The sequence below is a fragment of the Polypterus senegalus genome, chromosome 12 (genome assembly GCF_016835505.1).
Source record: "Polypterus senegalus isolate Bchr_013 chromosome 12, ASM1683550v1, whole genome shotgun sequence".
NCBI lineage: Eukaryota > Metazoa > Chordata > Cladistia > Polypteriformes > Polypteridae > Polypterus > Polypterus senegalus.
In genome coordinates this window covers 52,590,195-52,610,852 of record NC_053165.1, presented here as the reverse complement: position 1 = coordinate 52,610,852, position 20,658 = coordinate 52,590,195, and the positions used below count along the sequence as shown (strand labels likewise).

Sequence of the window (20,658 nt, the reverse complement as noted above, 5' to 3'; positions counted from 1 at the left end):
CTAGCAAAATTCGAAAGTATTGCAGCGCCCCAGCCAGGTTGCGGCCTTTTTGGTTTTAAGTGACTGTTCCGTCCGATTGAGGGAGGGCAGAGTACAGCATGGAAGACTGATAGCGGGGTATTGATTGATGCGGTAAGGCAGGGCGAGATGCAGGGGATGAGGGATTGGAGAGGGTGCTAGAAGGTTGTGTTTGGGGTTACGAAGTCAGCGATTTTTTCAAGTAAAACTTTTGTGACACTTTATCATGTCAGTCGCTACAGTATCAAAGAAAAGATAGAAAAGATCGCATTACCGCAAAACATCCATCCATCAATTTTCCAACCCGTTAAATCCGAACACAGGGTCACGGGGGGTCTGCTGGAGCCAATCCCAGCTAACACAGGGCACAAGGCAGGAACCAATCCTGGGCAGGGCGCCAACCCACCGCAATTACCGCAAAACAAAAGGTGATTAACCATCAGAACCAGGTGTAATTGAAAAAAGAGCAGGACATATCGAGGTCAGAAATAAAAGGCAAAGAGTAGAGTCTTTTCGCATTCGCATCATTCTTATGCACAAAAGGTGGATTTACACAATAATAGACCATACGCTATGAGAATCTGTGGTCCCACAACAGTTAAAGCAACGACAAGTTGAATTTCAAAGAATACACAATTCGGTCAGGTGTATATTTATGATCACGGAGAAGCGCTGCAAATTTTAACAGGCAATGTATATATTCCGTGAATAACATTACACATCAAAGGAGATTGTGATATGCCAGTCGTATTAAAATGTTTACAGTTTACTGTGAGAATAGCTTTTGCTATGACAATCAATAAATCACAGGGACAAACATTAGAAAAAGTCGGATTATTTATTAGAGAAACAAACAATATTCACTCACGGGCAGTTATACGTTGCATTGTCACAATGTGCCTCCAAAAAATATTGTTTTAATGAAGCTTTAAAGTAAAAGTGCAAATAATGAAATTGAAACAATTCCAAAGAAAAAAAATAAATAAAAATTGTATATCCGATTAACCAAGCACAGGGGTTGGAGAGCGAAGTGAGCAGGGGGCAAAGCCCCCTAGTATATATAAAAGTCAATGTGTGTATGTATGTTCCAGCATCACTTCCAAATGGCTGGAGCGATTTTAATGAAACTTGGTGCACATGTTTCTCATTGGTCAACTAAAATTACTGTAGGGCGATTTCAACCCAAACCTACCCCCTTCTGGGTAGGGTGGGGGATAACCTTGCGGTCTTGTATGCATAGTATCATCCACTTGACATTTGGAATGACCACCAGAGGGCGAACTGGAGGTTGTTGCTTTTGAAATTAAATAGAGCTGCTGGCTTGGCATCCCAACTATTTTTGGGATTCATATCTTATATATAAAGCAGACTGTAACAATCTTGTGGTTTTGAATGTATGTTATCATCCAGTTGACGCTCGGAACATTCTGGTGTTCTGGTAGTTTCTCAAACTATTTATTTCCTCCCTGGCAATGTCGGGTATTTCAGCTAGTACAGAATAAGAGAAGGAAAAAAAAATATCAGTTAATTAAATACTGAGATCACTTAGAGGTAAAATGACTTGCTGATTGTGAACCTGGTAGGAGCAATAACCTGGAAACCACTGGAGTGGGGGGGTTTGGGGGTTACAGACATGCATTATATCAATTGATCAACCAAGGTGTGAGATCATCTAGCTGCTTTCCAAAATGGGTAAGAGAGGTAAAAAGTATAGTGGATAGACGAAAGGTTGGAAGTTTGGAGCATCTCATACTACATGTTTGTTTATCAGCAATGAGAAAAATAATGTGAAGGAGTAGTCAAGAGATGATAAGCATTTGGGATCCCATGGAACGCCCTGTTTAATGTCCAGATGGTAAAAATGAAAAACAAATTTTAAATGGTACAACAGTAGCAGTAAAGAAAAAAGTCGTGTTTTATCCAGGCTGTCTTGAGATCTAACCCCTTGTGTAGCTTGTATCACTCTGAACCCCGACTTCCAGTCTTTTTCGTGTTATGTAACTCGAGTAGCAGAAGAGAAGTTACTCTACTTCCAGCTGTTGCTCCCCCAGTCTAAAGGTGGAAACAGATAAGTGGTTATATCTCGTGTCACCCTCTTAACCCCCCGAGCTTCCCATGTGTGTAACCACAAGACCCCATGACTGAGAGTGGCAAGATAGTATAATGATGCAAGAATATGCTCTTCTGCCTACCTGCTCCATAATCCTGGTTTCAAATCCCTGCCGGGAATTCCCAGTGTGGAATTTGCACATAGTTTATATGACTTTTCAATGCCTTGATTTCAGTTAAACTCATTGTCTAACCGTAATCATATAATAGGATTATACTTGACAGTTTTTTGGCTTTCCACACGCACTTTTTCTATTTGTTTACTTCTAATGATAGAATTGGTTTGACACTTTGAGTGAAACCAGTGATAAAAGAATGATACAAAAGTGAAAAAGAGAGAGAGAGAGAGAGATTACTTTTTTTTAACTTAAATTTCAGCTTGAATATGTTTTGTCAGAGAGGCCCATATTTCATTAATCTGAGCTCGGTATAGAGTGAAGACAAATGTATGAGAATATACTTGGATTTCTTTGGCTTTGAATCCTAAAATCCAAAAGTCAACTAGCTTCAGTGATACAGACACTCATTTCCAGATATGCCATAAGCTTTCCTGAGTAGGGCAAAGGTCTTGAATTCCATTTGCCTCATGATCAGCTTGCTGTTAAATGCTAGTGTAGTGGAGCCAGATCTTGGCTTCCTATCTAATTATTTCTAGATAAAACTTTGAATTTCACTATTCCTGCTACGTCATACATTTCTTAACTCATCCTAATCCTAGATATGGATATGTACATAATGTATATTGCCTCAGTTTCCAAATCTCTACACCCCAATCGTTGTGCTCCTCGGTCCCAGTTAATTAGTCTTTCTTTTTCATAGAAAGCAATGTTACAACAAGCAATAGCAGGGTCTAAACCATTACACTGAATAGCCAGAGAAAAGGAATAAATGCCAGCTTTGCAGCAGAGCCAGAGAGAGAGAGAGAGAGAGCTTATACCAAAGTATCTTTTACTCTACACACCCACACACGCGTCAGACTGTCACAATGCCTGTCTCATATTCTATTCTGCAATCAGACAAAAGTATTCTGTGGGTGGATTTATGTTCATCTTGGGTAACACCACATGTTAGATATAAGGAGAGCAACATCAGAAAAAAAAATTCTGAAGAGCGCAACATCAGCATTGCACCAATCGCTCTTCTCATGTAAGTGAATCGCACTTTCCAGGTGCAACTACCAGTTGTAGAGCAAATAATTTAAATCAGTTATTTTACATCTATTGAGCTACAAGAAACAGAAATGTCCTTGGATAAAAAAAAAAATATGATAGTTATTGTTGACAGTCATTATAACTTGGTCTGTAACTTAACCCATCCTCCCATTATCTGTTCAAGTTTTGTTTTGGCCTGAAAAGCTTGAAATCTCCTGATATTGTGGGGCAAGAACTTGCAGGATACCCCATGGCCTGGTCATGGCCACAGCTATAACAGAACAAGAACCAGGAGCTCGGCATCAAAGGCTTTTAGAGCTTTAGAGATAACTCTAATCTTTTATAGATCAGACAAAGAAGAACGCTTATAAATTTGAAGCTCTGGCAAAAACTAGCAAAATTATAAATCCTTTCCAAAGTTTAGAATATCGTCCTTCAGAGTATGTGAAAAGCTTGAAGTTGTCCTCCGTGGCAGGTGTACAACACTGAAAATTTGCAGATGGTAGAGCAAAACAGTTAATATGAAGTCTGACATCTCCAGCATTACCCGCTGTGAGGAATAAAAAAAAAAAACCATATTTATAAGAACATAAGTTCTATTTTCTTTACTTCAAATGAGGTGCTTCCATAAGTAAAGGTAAATGAAGATGAATTCAAGAAGCTCATTTAAATGTTAATCCACACGCGTGCAACTTGTGGCTGTAAGCACTCATTTAAAATGGCGCTGCGTCAGTGATATGCTGCCTAAAGGTGACAGAGTGCTGCCCTGATCTCTGCCCTTACCCATGAATAAGACCCACCAGTGCTGAGTTACTACACCTCAGGTAGTTGTAGAACCCCTCAGCTTGTACAGTGGTGGCTCTAATCTCCACTGCATCCCAATTAGCAGCACACTTTTTCACCATGTGCCAGAGATGATGGCCTGATGAGCAGAGAGGACAACATTATTTGCAAACATTAGAAGTGTATTTTTCAGATTCCCACAATGGATACTGTCCACACCTTAGCTGTACCTTGATAGCATGATGAGAGAAGTTGTAAAATCAACAGGAATGTTCAAGCAAATTATAGAAAATAAAACCATCTAAATCCGGTAAGTAGTTCTCTCATTCACTAGCTAAGCAGATGTAAGATATGCCCCAAGGCTGGTGCATGAGTAAGGAGGTCCCGCCTCCTTCCCCTCGGCCCACTGCGTCTCTCTCGGAGTCGTGCTAAATCAGTACTGCAAGCGAACTATGATACTTAGCGAGATGAGAGAAGTCGCAAAATCAACCGGAATGTTCAAGCAAATTATAGAAAAAAAAAACGATCTAAATCTGTTTAGTAGTTCTCTCGTTCGCTATCTTAGCGGAGATAAGGTACACAACCCGAGGCTGGCATGTGAGTGAGGAGAACCCCGCTGCGTCTCTATAGGAGTCGCGCAAATAAATTGCTACTGCAAGTGAACTATGATACATAACGCAATGAGAGTTGCAAAATCTATTGCAATGTTCTAGGAAATTATAGATAAAAAAAACAGTCACAATCCGTTAAGTAGTTCTCTCGTCCATTAGCTAAGTGGATGTAAGATACGCCACAAGGCTGGTGTGTAAGTGAGGAGGGCCCTGCCTCCCTTCCCTCGGCCTGCTGCAGGTCTCTCGGATTCCCACAAATAAAACGGTACTGCAAGTGAACTATGATACTTTAGCGCAATGAAAGAAGCCACAAAATCAATTGGAATGTTCAAGCAAATTAGAGAAAAAGACCCGATCTCGAACAGAGGCTGGTGCTTGTGTGACTAGTGCCCCGTCTGGCTCCCTACTCCTGAGGTCCCACTTCACCCTCTCCTCGGCCTGCAGCTACTCTCTCCGATTTGCGCAAATAAATCAATACCACAAGTGCAGTGAGAGAAGTCGCAAATCAACCAGAATGTTCAAGGAAATTCTAGAAAAAACCCAATCTAAATCCGTTAAGTAGTTCTCTCGTGAAAAGCATACAGACAGAGAGATGTTCGATTTTATATATGGAGAGATTTAATGTAAAAACCCACTGTTTTCCTTTTTGAGTTTTATTTTTGTCATATTTAATACCTGACATTTTATAATATTTGTTTGTTTCTTCTTTTTCTAGAGGTGTTTTTTTTTGTGGTTGGCAATATGCTGTTTTCTTTCTTGCTGATGCAGCATCCCAAATGTTAACATACTTACTTGTAGGAGGAACTTGCTGCCTTATGGAATATAACCAAGCATGTGTTACCTGTGTATGCTAGCAGACTGTTACTGAGGACTAAGTTGATACCAGTGTTGAGGTATTTGTACTTGTGTGTGTGTGTTTAACTGAGAAGATTTAAATTCTGACCCAATCGCAGGATGTGTGATTTTAGAAATATTTTGCAGTTCGACATCTTAAAGAGAATCGCTCAAACGTTGCCTTTCCTTCCAGACAGGATGCTCAGCTCCGTCCCTTCTTATATCTGCATCTGGGGTGAGCATACATATCAGTGCTGAAAATTACAGGATAGTCTGGTTATTGCAAAACTTAATTGGAGCAAGGACTTTCAGAAAATGAGCAGATGGTTATACATACCATACGTAATAGTTGCACTCATCTGTGAAAGTTATGCAGATCTACTTACTTTTAAGAATTATTTGAAGCAATAATAATCAAAAATGTTTAAAAAGGTGTCCAGCTTCCAAGTAGCAAATGTTTTAGTGTGGCTATGTATCTTTAAAAAAAAAAAAACCTACCCATCTTCTTTGTCTTTGTGATTCTGCTCAACACATGCAGTCCAGTCTTCTTGGAATACACTGAGCAGATATTTAAAAAAAAAACACTTTTGTTTCTGCTCTTCTTCTGAGAAGAACCAAATTTAGTCTGTATCAGCAATAGCAAAGGTCAGGAAGGCTGTTTAGTATTTCTTTAATCTGTTAACAATTAAAGGCACCACAAGAATATATTGGTTCTCTGTGTGTGTGTGTATATTATGTGTATTATATATATATATATATATATATATATATATATATATAAATACAGTAAGAGAATAGAACATTTACAGGTGCAAATTTAAACACATTAAAAATTATTTTAAAATCTTATGCTCTTAAGGGGTTTTTGGCATTACCGCACCTAATTACATACACAAAAATGAACGGCTGTTATTCTTTTTATGACTAAAGAGTAGCGAATATAACACTTTAAATTGCGAAAGGAAAGTCTTTATATGTTTTACACCAATATCAGTTAAATAAAACACAAACAAATTAGGCATTTTAGGAATTTCTCTCCGCAAAACTGGATTTTACAGTACATAACCAACCCTGCAATCAGTTTTTCTTTTGTGCCCTTATCTGTCTGCTCTTATTGTACCATGTTTAAATTGCAAATCCCATAGCATTGCAAAGTTTGACTGCATACGTTTCTCATGTTCAGAAATATTTAGGGGTCCTTTGTTGTCTGGACACTCTCTCAAAACATTTCTTTTGACAAAGAAAATATATGCGCGCACACACTCTCTTTACATGTCACTCTGAAGCAACAAGTAAACAATTTGTAACTCTGTATGTATAATTCTGTATTCACCCAAACTTTTACTTTCAAAATCATTTGTCACACCATCGTTTTTCAAACAATTTCTTTTTACCACTAGACATGGCGAGACCTTACCTTTTGCACAATAGATTGCTGTTTTTTGTGCTGCAGTTCACACATCTCCTGCCTTCTGTGGCAGTTGCTCCAAAGAGTTTTGTGTGTTTTTTATTTTGTTGGTGCTTTTTTCTTACATTTCCCATCTGGAATAAACTAAGTAGATACATACAGTTTCATTCCAACACTGGGTGCAACTCCTTTCCACTGGAAACAGCCCTGGGCAGGGCACACACATGAACCTTAACCAATTTAGAAAAAAACGGCATACAGTGGCATGGAAAAGTGACATTCCATCGAAGTTGGGGGTGGTTGAGGGGGTTTCCCCACATGAAACTGCAAGCAGTGGCATGACATGATTCAGTGACATTTGATTGAGGGTTGCTGGGGGTGATTAAGGCTTTGGGGTTCCCCACATGAGACTGAGTGGCGGTACGGCACAATACAAATACATCCCATCGAACAGCGGTCCCCCCATAAACATTCGCACAGCCAATGACATTTGTTTTAAAGGGGGTGGGGTTAAAGTGTTGAAGTTGAAACTGGAAGAGCATTGCTAAGAAAACCGAAACAGGGAGAATTTGCAGCAGATAGCACCCGCAATATGATATGTGAGCCCATGGCTCTTGAGCTGTAAAACTACATGCCACGTTACAGTGCTTCAAAGTTGTACTAAGCAGTACTCGCAAATCAAGCATAGCATCAAGTCCTTCAGAAAATGCATCAAAACTGTGACTCAGGGTGGTCTTAATCCATACCGCTAGCATTCTGTAACTTTTCTAGGACATCCTCAACCGTGTGTTTTTTCCTTTTGATGAGCAACAAGAAATTGCGCATCAATCAAGCAATCTGTGCGCACTCTCAGAGAAGCTTGTGTGTAACGATGCACAAAGATGTGTACAGGTTAGCTATTGGATACTCAATATTTCCTGTCTTTTAAGCCCAGTTATGATGTGTGGTACAAATGACCAATCAATGACAAATTGGTCGGAAAGTCGGCTATTCAGTGAGTCTTTCACTACATGTGGCTCGACATTGGTCAGTTTCACCCTGCCCTTCACTCGCAACGCCAAGGTTTTCAGGAAAGCATTCCCAATGTGAATCCAAAAAAGTAACCTTTGACACTCATGTTGCAACCAAATTCCCTAAACTAAACTAATACATATTTCACATTTTTGTTATTATTTGAATCTTCATTGTTCCCTAAAAACTTAGAAATTACTTCTTTGAATTATTATACCCAAGCCTCTTGTTTTAGATCATTCATTTCACCATAACATTTTGCATCAGAAATCAGTTTTCCAATATTTCAGACCCTTTTTCAATTTTAAATTTTAAACTTTTGGTCCAAATACATAAAACAGGCTCTATCTTTGGACGGGGCTTTGACAAACTGCTTCATTAAGCCAAGCTTAATATGAAGCAGAGGGAGCAGCACGTTATCTGGATCATCCAAGCTTGGTCTGATGGTGTTTCTGGCACCAAGTCGTAGCTTTTTTTATTCTTTTTCTTTCTAGCTGGCCATTCCTTCTGAAGCCAATGTAAATTCTTGACTCTGCCTCACTCACATAGGACACCTTGGAATGGTGTTATGTCCTGACTGCTGACCCAGTAACGTCGACCACAGAACTTTCAGGCCCCCACATATGATCCAGCGGTGCTCCTTGTACTTCATTTTCTCGAGGTTTTCTTTTAAACATACTAGGGGGCTTTTCCCCCAGCTCGCCGGGCCGGTTCTTCCACTCGCGTGTGGGGATGCAGATGTACAATTTAAACAGATTGTTTGTTTATTTCTTGGGAATTGTGACATATGCAAAATAGAACAAACTATTTTGCATGACTGCGAGTAATTTAACTGTATTAAAAAATAGTAAAACGTAATAATTTGAAAGTATATTATGTGTCATGTTGCGTTTTACGAATTCGTTCTGTTAGGCTCTGAAATTAACACGCAGATATTTTTTAAACTTACACACTGCCCGTGAGAGAATTTTGTTTATTTCTTTCTGATAAATAAACCGACTTTTTTGAATGTTTTTTGGCTATGAGATTTGTTAATTGTCTTTGCAAAAGCAATTCTAAAGGGAAGCGGTTAACGTTTTAATACGAGTGGCATATCAAGATCTCCTTTGTTGTCCAGTTACCTTTCTTGGATACATCCTTCTTTCAAGAGTAATTAGGCCGGTGGAATATTGTATGGTGTTAACGGTTGTAAATATTCTTCAGGATATTGTAAGTTGATGTTTTCATCTTCCGCACGATCACCACCAACTGTTTCAGCATAGTCTACTGATATGTATTTAACCAATTTGCTGTGTAACCAATTGACAATTTTTGCATTGATTTATTTGACTTCATCGTTTCTCGTTGCTAGGATTGCCCGCGTACTCATTTCTTCTGTTGATATCCCTTCGGGATGAAATGCATCGATAACATTTGGACATGATACGTCTTCTTTAATTGGGAACTTAAAGTGAGGAAAATGTAAAAATTTATAAGAGCTGAGAGAGCAGGAAATGTGCCTGACAAAAGCATTCACACGAATGAGATGTGAGTGGACTGTGTGCGTGTTGGAATATGTTTGAGAGGAGGGCGTGACTTGAAAAAAATCTCATGGCCAAAGTCTTGTCTCGCGGGACTTTAAAAAAATCTCCTTAAAATGTCTCGTCTCAGGATTTTTTTTTTTTGTATAATAGAGATATTTTAATATTGAAAAATAATAAATTCAAACAAAGTATCAATAAAACATCAATATTTGTTGCCAAAAACAAAATGTAATAGTAAAATAAAAAATGTTTTGTGAAAAAACGTTATTGATGAAGAAAAATGGCTTTCATTTTTGAATTCAGTGGCCAGAAATATATTTTTTAAAAAATCACATGAAATAAAATAAATTGTTCAAAGTATACGTGTGATATTTCACCATGAAAGACAAGTTTCAAACTTTGATCTAAACATATACAAATTTAAAAAATGCCTTGTTCTGATTCTTGTGTAGTATAGTTTTTCTATTCTAAACTTTATATAAGTGACTAAGCAGCTTTCGGCAGGTAAAACATGAAATTGTACTTCCTGGTGATGTTAGATCTAGTTTTGAATAAAAAAAAAAAGTACTTGGCAACCAGGCCCTTCATTTCTACTAAAGCTGTACCATTAATATTGCTGCAGAAATCCCCTCTTCAGCTTACTGTGTTTGTGGACTCCGTTGTTTTTTTATCTAGTGTTGAGAAATCCCCATTGTGGTTTTTAGATTTGTTCTATTTAAGTAATTGCTTTTTACCACTGTGGCATATGACAGTACTGGACAAATATTCCGTTTCCTTTTTTGTTTTTTTTTAAATTGATATGAGCGATGTGTAAGTGAAAAGCCTTGTGTGTCCAACGTCTTCCTGTATTTGGTGTAGCTATGATGTAACTGGGTGGACTTCCCCTATTGTTTCCATCAGCCCCCCGCCTGGCCACGATTTGACTGGAAGGAGTCCTTTTGCCATCGGTTTCATTTTGTTGCTGGCTCAGCCAAGATGTAATTAGGACACCTTTTCCCTTGTTGTAACCTCCTCTAGCTCGTTTGTCCCATAATGATACTGCTTAGAGGCATTTCCATTATAGTTTCCTCCAAGGTCTGGCCTGAGCTTGATCTAATCAACAAGACTTTCCCCTCCTTTGACTGACCTAGATATAAAAGGAGGGCCTCTCTCTGTTTTCTGTTGTAGTTGACCAAGGAAAAACTTGGGTTGAAGAATTTGCCTCCTGATGCTGACTCAGCAAGGATGTTATGTGATACACACAGTGCAGGCCAAAAGTTTGGACACACCTCCTCATTCAATGTGTTTCCTTTATTTTCATGACCATTTACATTGGTAGATTCTCACTGAAGGCATCAAAACTATGAATGAACACATGTGGAGTTATGTACTTAACAAAAAAAGGTGAAATAACTGAAAACATGTTTTATATTCTAGTTTCTTCAAAATGGCCACCCTTTGCTCTGATTACTGCTTTGCACACTCTTGGCATTCTCTCGATGAGCTTCAACAGGTAGTCACCTGAAATGGTTTTCACTTCACAGGTGTGCCTTATCAGGGTTATTTAGTGGAATTTCTTGCTTTATCAATGGGGTTGGGACCAGCAGTTGTGTTGTGCAGAAGTCAGGTTAGTAGGACGATCATTTATTTTTCAACAGGACAATGACCTCAAACACACTTCCAGGCTGTGTAAGGGCTATTTGACCAAGAAGGAGAGTGATGGAGTGCTGTAAATGGTCATGAAAATAAAGAAAACACACTGAATGAGGAGGTGTGTCCAAACTTTTCACCTGTACTGTATATATCCACAGGTATACTTGTGGACCGTTTTGGCACACTTGTTTCCACCTGTAGCTGACACCGCTGTGATGTAACTGAAAGTCTGCTTTTCATTTTCTCCTCCCTCCTGTGACAGACTGAGATGTCTTTCTGTTTCCCACTTCACTTAACCAGGATATGCGAGATGGAGATCTTTCCCCTTTGGCCTACCATCTATGCTTTTGGTTGGCTTCTCCCTTCTGTTTCTATATATGTCTGTGAGGGGTTTTAAGTAATCAAGAGAAGTTGGGACACCTGTGCAAATTGTTTGCTTTAACTTTGAAAACTAAATTTACTTTATTTGCTAGAGAACAACTGTTGGTTGTAACCTATTAGTTGTTTCCTGAAGAAGGCCCGTTTATAATATTCTGAAATTTCCTTTTTTTCAGTTTTTGCAACCTAAACTTTAAATTTAAACCTGTAGCAGTTTACAGCTTACCATTTCACCATGTTAGGTCATTCATTGCAGTCCAACTGATTTAAATTTGATGAAAAACTGAGGTGTTCTAAAACTTTTAACTGGAAATGTATGTGTAGTATATATCTGTGTGTGTGTGTGAGACATGGCCAAAATGTACTTGGGTTCCAGGGTCATCAGTCTTACTTTTAAAGATTAAATGGTGTTACTTAATTAAGCGTGTTATCTCTCTCGACTTTTCTCTAGAAAAATATTTTTGGAAGTTGAGCCCAGACATCCTGCAGTGCTACAGATGTTGATAAGTCAGGGATGTTACTCTGGAATTGTATACAAGGACACAAAAAGAGACTTTTGTGAAAGGTAATGTGTTGAGTTTAACCAAAAACAAAGATGTTGGCCATTTTCTTGCCTGTTTTTGTTTTAGTGACACTGTAATTGTTACTGTAATTCTCATGTCTTACTGTTTCTCTTTTTATTCTGCCCTTTTCCTCTATCTGTTCATGGAAATATCTCAGTTTTTATTGTTTGAACACCACTATTTACTGTAGTTTTTGATATAGAAAAGCTGTGCTCCCTGATATGTATTTTTCTAGTCCTATACAGTAATTGCAACTTTAGTTGTTTATGATGGTTGTTTTACCCCATCTAAATGTTTTGGTAACATTTAATTGGAAATTTTCTTTCTAGCTGTTGCATCTCATTTGCTAAACCAGAATTTGATATTAAACAGAATGTGCACACATTTTTCTATTACTCGTTTCTTCTTGTTCATGTACATTAAAATGGTTCTGCAGTGTCCCACAGAAGCTTTTCATTTTGTGTTTACAAGTAATTTTTTTCCATTCATTTGTTTTATATAGAAAGAACATTACATTAATAGGATGGTACATTAGCCTTGTGGTTAAAAATGCAGACTCACAGCTTCAGATTAGTTCAGATCACTAAATGAGTGCAATTGTATGGAGTTTACACATTTTCTCCACGTCTCTGTGGATTTTTAAAGTTCCAGTTTATTCACATTTTATATATACATATATATGGTACATCCGGAAAGTATTCACAGCGCATCATTTTTTCCACATTTTGTTATGTTACAGCCTTATTCCAAAATGGATTAATTTCATTTTTTTCCTCAGAATTCTACACACAACACCCCATAATGACAACGTAAAAAAAGTTTACTTGAGGTTTTTGCAAATGTATTAAAAATAAAAAACTGAGAAATCACATGTGCATAAGTATTCACAGCCTTTGCTCAATACTTTGTCGATGCACCTTTGGCAACAATTACAGCCTCAAGTCTTTTTGAATATGATGCCACAAGCTTGGCACACCTATCCTTGGCCAGTTTCACCCATTCCTCTTTGCAGCACCTCTCAAGCTCCATCAGGTTGGATGGGAAGCGTCGGTGCACAGCCATTTTAAGATCTCTCCAGAGATGTTCAATCGGATTCAAGTCTGGGCTCTGGCTGGGCCACTCAAGGACATTCACAGAGTTGTCCTGAAGCCACTCCTTTGATATCTTGGCTGTGTGCTTAGGGTCGTTGTCCTGCTGAAAGATGAATCGTCGCCCCAGTCTGAGGTTAAGAGCGCTCTGGAGCAGGTTTTCATCCAGGATGTCTCTGTACATTGCTGCAGTCATCTTTCCCTTTATCCCGACTAGTCTCCCAGTTCCTGCCGCTGAAAAACATTCCCACAGCATGATGCTGCCACCACCATGCTTCACTGTAGGGATGGTATTGGCCTTGTGATGAGCAGTGCCTGGTTTCCTCCAAAAGTGATGCCTGGCATTCACACCAAAGAGTTCAATCTTTGTCTTATCAGACCAGAGAATTTTGTTTCTCTTGGTCTGCGAGTCCTTCAGGTGCCTTTTGGCAAACTCCAGGCGGGCTACCATGTGCCTTTTACTAAGGAGTGGCTTTCGTCTGGACACTCTACCATACAGGCCTGATTGGTGGATTGCTGCAGAGATGGTTGTCCTTCTGGAAGGTCTCTTCTCTCCACAGAGGACCTCTGGAGCTCTAACAGAGTGACCATCGGGTTCTTGGTCACCTCCCTGACTAAGGCCCTTCTCCCCTGATCGCTCAGATTAGATGGCTGGCCAGCTCTAGGAAAAGTCCTGGTGGTTTCGAACTTCTTCCACTTACGGATGATGGAGGCCACTGTGCTCATTGGGACCTTCAAGGCAGCAAAAATTTTTCTGTAACCATTCCCAGATTTGTGCCTCGAGACAATCCTGTCTCGGAAGTCTACAGACAATTCCTTTGACTTCATGCTATATATTTATATGCCATTCGTAGTCTGAATCACAGTCTGATTGTATGGGTGGTTACCTACCAGGTAACGCTTGTGGTTGGTCTGCAAGTTGGCAAACATCCATCACGGTGCCCTCTTTCAGTTGCGAGAAGCAGATCATAGAATGTTGAATAGTTTATTGTCAAATAATGCAAAGAGTACGCGACACGTGTCATCCAAGGTTCGATCCCTGAGAGGGGGTGCAGTGAGTGTGTACACCTTATGAGCCCAGAATTAGGGCGAAACACATATCACTTACTCTTTGCATTATTTGACAGTAAACTATTCAACATATACATATATATACACTAGTTGTCCCCTGTGGCTCCGCCCACATAGTAGTGAAACAGGACAGTGAGGAGGGCTCTGCCCAGCTCCCCACTCCTGACGTCATGCTTCCTCCTCCCGTTGGCCCGCAGACTCTGTATCAGATCAGCATGAATATATCGCTCCTGCAAGCAAGCTATGATTCTTAGTACAATGAGAGAAGTCGCAAAATCAACCAGAATGTTCAAGCAACTTATAGAAAAAATCCTGATCTAAATACGTTAAGTAGTTCTCTCGTTTGCTAGCTAAGCGTAGGTAAGGTAGATCCCGAAGCCCCGCTGTGTCTCTCTCTCGGATTGGCGTAAATAATTCGGTACTTCAAGCGAACTATGAGACTTAGCATGATAAGAGAGGTTGCATGTTAAAGCAAGTTATAGAAAAAAAAACCTGATCTAAATCCATTAAGTAGTACTCTTGTTCAGTAGTTAAGTGGATGTAAAGTACCCCGCCAAACTGTTTCTCTGGGCCAATCCTCCAGCTACCTCACTGCTTGTTTCTGGTCTGTTGAAGAGGCCAGAGTCCCTGGGAGGACATCCACACTCAGATAAGGATACCAAGCAGATTGCACACAGAAAGTACCTTAAGTGGGCAGTCAAGCCAAGTTCAAAGAGCTGGGAGATGATAACACTAATGGTTGCCACGCTACCCAGATTGTTATCATCACTGTTTCAGATATCAATTTCTGTGATCTGCCTTTAAGCAGCATGTCCCTAATTCTTGTCAGTCCTTGTTTTATGCAAAGCATAATTCTTAGAATCCTTGTGATTTTCCACTAAATCCAGGCCACACCTTTTGATTAACTGAATTTGCTATCATAACGGGAAGCGAATTTGCAGGCAAATAAAGCAGCAGGTTAATCGCTGCCTCTTCTGTGCCAGTTCTTGGAAAAGGCTTTGGGCTTTGTTATTCTATACAGATTATTAACCCGATGAGAGGTCAGAGTACACCCACTGCCTAACTGCTATTTTATATTATCTTTTAACTTTCTTATGCCCACTGAGCTCTGCAAAAGAGGAGACTGCAGCTGAACCACAACTCTTTTGAACTAACCTCACTGCATGAATAATACACTTATGCTCTCCACTACCTTTAGTACAATTCCGCAGTTAGGTGCTAATGTATTCTTTCCTTTGTTTGCTTTCTCTGTCTTTCCCGTACTTATATATTTTATTGACTGTTTTCTACAGACCCAGATTCTGCATTTTGCAGAAAACCTTTGAAGAAGTGTGAATGCCTCTCCATTCTTGAAGAAAGCTGATCTCACCTTCAACCTAAGGAGTGCATCTTACATCTTTGTTCATTGTTTGTTATTCATAATGAAACTCTGGTCTGTGTTAGAAAAAGAATTACAGTGTACTGCCTGTCTGCTATAATACTTCCATTCAAATCAGGGAGTTGATCCTGTTTTACCAAGAAATATCCACCTACTGTACATTGTTCACTAAGAATGTCTTTGGAAAAGTAAATGCAGAACTTGACTGTGAAATACAGACAGCTCAGACTAATGGCAGAATTCATCGAGAACTGCCTAGCTATGTTTTCATTTGCTCCTATATTTCCACCAATTTTACTCAGGGCCATGTCTCAGTGTGCTGGTCACATTGTACTTTGCTTATGGTTTCCTTTCTCCTCTTCTTCTTCTTTTTTTTTCTCCTTACTCGATCCTTAAGACGCAGTATGGCTCGCTGCATCTCTGTCAGATTAGCACAAATAAATCGCAAAATCAACCAGAATGTTTAAGCAAATTCTAGAAGAAAAACAGCTCTAAATCTATTAAGTAGTTCTCTTTTGTTCGCTAGCTAAGCGGATGAAACATAAGCCCCGAGGCAGATGCGTGAGTGAGGAGGGCCCTGTCCCCTCCCCTTGTCCCTCTGCATACCCTCACAGACTCGCACAGATAAATTGGTGCCGCATGCGAGCGATGATACTTAGCGCAATGAGAGAAGTCACAAATTGAACCGGAATGTTCAAGAAAATTATAGAAAAAACCCAATATAAATCTGTTAAGTAGTTCTCTCATTAGCTAGCTAAGCGAATGTAACATAAACCCCGAGGCAGATGCATGAGTGAGGGGGGTCCTTTCCCTTCCCCTTGGCAATCTCCATACCTTCACAGAGTCGCACAAATAAATCGGTGTCGCATGTGAACGATGATACTTAGCACAATGAGAGAAGTCACGAATTCAACCGGAATGTTCAAGCAAATTATAGAAAAAAACCTGATCTAAATCTGTTAAGTAGTTCTCTTGTTCGGTAGTTAAGTGGATGTAAGGTATGCCCCGAGGCTGGAGCATGACTGAGTGAGTAAAAAGCGGACAGACAGACAGACGTTGGATTTTACATATATAGAGAGATTTGACTGAAAATTGGAAATGTGATTGTTTCTAAAAATTGTTTTATTCATTGCAGACACTTACTAGTAGCCACTACAAGAAGAGGAGGAAGAGGGTACAATATGATGCGTATTGTTAATGATACTCTAATATAAGTCAAAATAGTAAAGCGATTCCAGGCCCTTGAGTCTCATCCTTGTCTGACTGACACCCACTCTAGGAAAGGCTAACAACTCTAAGGTTCTTCATCGTGTTCGCTGGAGAGTGGTGACATTTTGAATGTTGGTCGGCAATACAAGTATGAATTTGATGGTACTCTGCACAAATTATCATAAAGTTAATACTACAAATAATAACTAAGACTTAATATACATCTAGATACCATTGACCATATGGTTACTTGCATTGGGTACAATGACATTCTTACTTGCAACTCATTACATCTTTCTATAGCACCATGAATGGTCCTTTTCCATTAGCATCATTTCAGGTTTTTCTCCTGTATTTCCCCATCACCATTATTGTTTCAGCAGCAAGAAACTGCCTACTCTCCCATCCCTCTCCCTATACGGGGAGGCCAGCCTTGTGCCCAGGGTCCTCATGCCAGAAGCTGGAGCCCATCTACTTAAGCAATCAGCCCAGTGGCCAGTTGGCCTTTCTTTAGCTTCTTACTTAGCAGCAGGCTCTCTCTAAACCTCTTTTATTTCTCCTATTTTTCCTGGTCCTTTATCTCCCAGTTACCCATCTTATCTAGGATGGTAGCAGCAGGATGTGAGCTCAGAAATTTTGCATTAGACAGCAGCCTACTTTACCACTGCTACAGAGGAGACCTCCTATTCCTTCACCGGACTAGACTCTGATCAGGAGTCCCTAGCTCCAAAGCCATCTATTTTAGGTGGTTTAGTTCATATTTTTGAGGTATTTTTAGTGTGAGTAGAAATGTAATGGCAATATTAAATCATTCCAGTCTAAAGCAAATGTGTGAGTGTAAGTATTCCCCACCCATGATCTTTTGAAAACATTGTAACGTGCACATATAAAATGAGACAAAACCATGAATGAGTGACAGCTGCTTGCCTTTGAACTTGGGGTGGGGAGAGAACAGACAAAAATGTTCTTTAAGCCATAACAGCAAGATATTAACCACATGTAGGTTTTGAATGTGAGTCTGGCTGAATCTGCTGACAGTTTACATCTTACCTTTGCCAATAATGTAGCCCTGAGTAACTTTAGGACTAAACTGTTTAAGACCTGCTTTTACAGGGAAGAAATTGTGAACAATTAAAGTGGGTATTAACTGTTGTGGTGGGTGCATAGGTGAAGTGATAAAATGTGAGGGACACCCCCCTCCCCATCCTCACCCCTTGTAAGAGGTGAGGAAGATCATGTAGGGATCCCTGTAATGAATTTAATAACTTGACACACTGTCTCAGTTTCAAGGAGACATATATTGAAATGCCTGACCTTTAAGCCCCACACAGATCACAAAGTGGAAGGAGTCGCAGTGGTTGCTGGCGGTTGTACATTCCCAGAAGGGAATTCAAGGGAGTCTAGGCAATTAAAAGGCTGCCAGGGACCCTGACTCAAGACCCTCGGATGCAGGATCACCAGGGAATGCAAGGTGAACCTGTAAGCGGGTAATTCTCGTGGCCTGGATGTTATTCTGGATCTTGGCCAGAAGTGAATCTTGAAGAGGGCACAAAAGTTGATAACTGCCCGATGGAGGATGCAGGATGGTAAAGGCCAGAGTTGAGTTGGTGCTCAGGCAGATGTGGAGCAGGAGGTGGAATAAAGGAGGATCCGTTTATTTTGGACTGCCAAGTGCAGTGAGGACAAATAGGTACGCAATTAATTGTATGTTGTTTCATTTGTTCTGTTTCTTTATAGAATGTTAAAAAAAATGTACATTTGTATTTTTTGTTTATAGTTTTCACGGTGCTCGTGACAATATAACAACTTCAATAAAGAGCCAAAGTTTGAGACGTAAATAAAGATAAACGCACCAGACTGAGACTTTCTGCATGTCGATTCTGTTGAAACCAAGGGCTGCTACAGTTTGTGTTACATTTTATACGCTCGTAGTAAAGCAGTAATGTTAAGAATGTCTACAAGACGTTGGCTTTACTCAGTCAAAGGGACTGGGGAGCCCGGCTGGTTTACTTGCTCCTACCTCATCATTCTTCTGTTGGTGGTTAACACGTTGCATTTACACTTTGCTTTGTATGATTTCTGCCAAAAAGGTAATACAGGCATATTTCACAGCACCTTACAGTAAGTGGCAATTATTACATTGTACTCAACACAGGAAGGAAGAAGACAGATGAGAAACAAAGAATGAATAGTAATGGCCTGACCAAAGGACTGAATTATTTTTTTTTATCCCCACACTTCCATGTTGCAAAAAGATTGACAATAAGGTATCAGAAGATGGATCCTAAGTTAAAATGCCAGAAAAAAAAGAGAGTTACCAGAAAGTCAAAAAGACATCCAGCAAAGCAAAAAATGTAAGCCAGAAATCAAAAGGGTCACTGAAGTTTTCAGTACCAGCAATTAACAAAGAAACACGCACAACACTCTTAAGGAAAATTTCAATCTTTGGGAAGAAGCAGACTCCACCGAGCTGGTTCATAAAGCATCACATCAGTGACATCATGTGACGTGACCTCCCGGACCAGAGCCCCTAGCAACCAGGAGCTGACCACAAGACTACCAAAATGTTGACACTCATAACAATCAATCAAAATTATTTTGCAGTAAAACAAACAATACTATAATACACCTAATCTTGGAAGTTAAATATGGATAACTCAAATATGCAGAAATGGTATTTGTGCTTCAAAACTCCCAAAAATGTAAGCGCACAATCCAGAATTTTTGGTATAATCTTTTTTTTCTGTTATCTCGGTCATAACGGTAATTGCCAGCCCGACTGCCTTGTATCTAGATATTAGGCATGTACTTAATGTATAACTCGGGTAGCGATGGAGGGAGAAGCACAACCTTCCATGTCACATATTGTGGAAAGTTTGGGTGTTGTGGAGAACTGACTTAAACTTCTTATTTTAGGAACTATTTTAGTGCTGGATGGGCTTCATCTAATATGATCAGACAAATTGGAAAAGGGGGTCTGGACATCTCTGTCAATGAGCAATGGTTTACACAAATTCAATTAGAACTAAAATGTGTAATGCAGACATTGAAAAACACTCTGGACAAACAAACTGTGACTGCCTTTACTTCAGTATCTTGCTCAACTAGAACAATCCAAACTCTCCTGTTCTAAGTCAGTGGGTAACTTATGTTTTATACTATTTGAAACTGGAAAAAATCAAATTCGCACTTAGAGGATCTTTACAAAACTTTTTCAAAACCCAGCAGGTTCTAATCAGTATCATTTTAGAATAAGTACAGTAATCCCTCGCTATATCACGCTTCGACTTTCGCGGCCTCACTCTATCGCGGATTTTAAATGTAAGCATATCTAAATATACAGTACAGGCCAAAAGTTTGGACACACCTCCTCATTCAATGCGTTTTCTTTATTTTCATAACCATTTACAGCACTCCATCACTCTCCTTCTTGGTCAAATAGGCATCAAAACTATGAATGAACACATGTGGAGTTATGTACTTAACAAAAAAAGGTGAATAACTGAAAACATATTTTATATTCTAGTTTCTTCAAAATAGCCACCCTTTGCTCTGATTACTGCTTTGCACACTCTTGGCATTCTCTCGATGAGCTTCAACAGGTAGTCACCTGAAATGGTTTTATTACATAACTCCACATGTGTTCATTCATAGTTTTGATGCCTTCAGTGAGAATCTACCAATGTAAATGGTCATGAAAATAAAGAAAACACATTGAATGAGGAGGTGTGTCCAAACTTTTGGCCTGTACTGTATATTTAGATATGCTTACATTTAAAATCCGCGATAGAGTGAAGCCGCAAAAGTCGAAGCGCGATATAGCGAGGGATTACTGTACTTATTCTAAAATGATACTGATTAGATCCTGCTGGGTTTTGAAAAAGTTTTGTA

At 39.4% G+C, this 20,658-nt stretch overlaps 1 protein-coding gene across 2 annotated transcripts in view; it reads left to right on the top strand.

The window, feature by feature from the left end:
* hemk1 (HemK methyltransferase family member 1) overlaps window positions 1–18,624 on the top strand; it is a 65,449-nt gene extending 46,825 nt beyond the window's left edge. The window contains exons 10-11 of one of the 2 annotated variants that reach the window (XM_039771275.1): window positions 11,910–12,023; window positions 15,473–18,624. In XM_039771275.1, the coding sequence (XP_039627209.1) occupies window positions 11,910–12,023; window positions 15,473–15,515 (157 nt within the window). In that variant the 3' untranslated portion in view covers window positions 15,516–18,624. Of the gene's footprint in view, window positions 1–11,909; window positions 12,024–15,472 lie in introns of those variants that run through there. The other variant, XM_039771276.1, reaches the window with a different exon arrangement.
* Window positions 18,625–20,658: the final 2,034 nt, after the last annotated feature.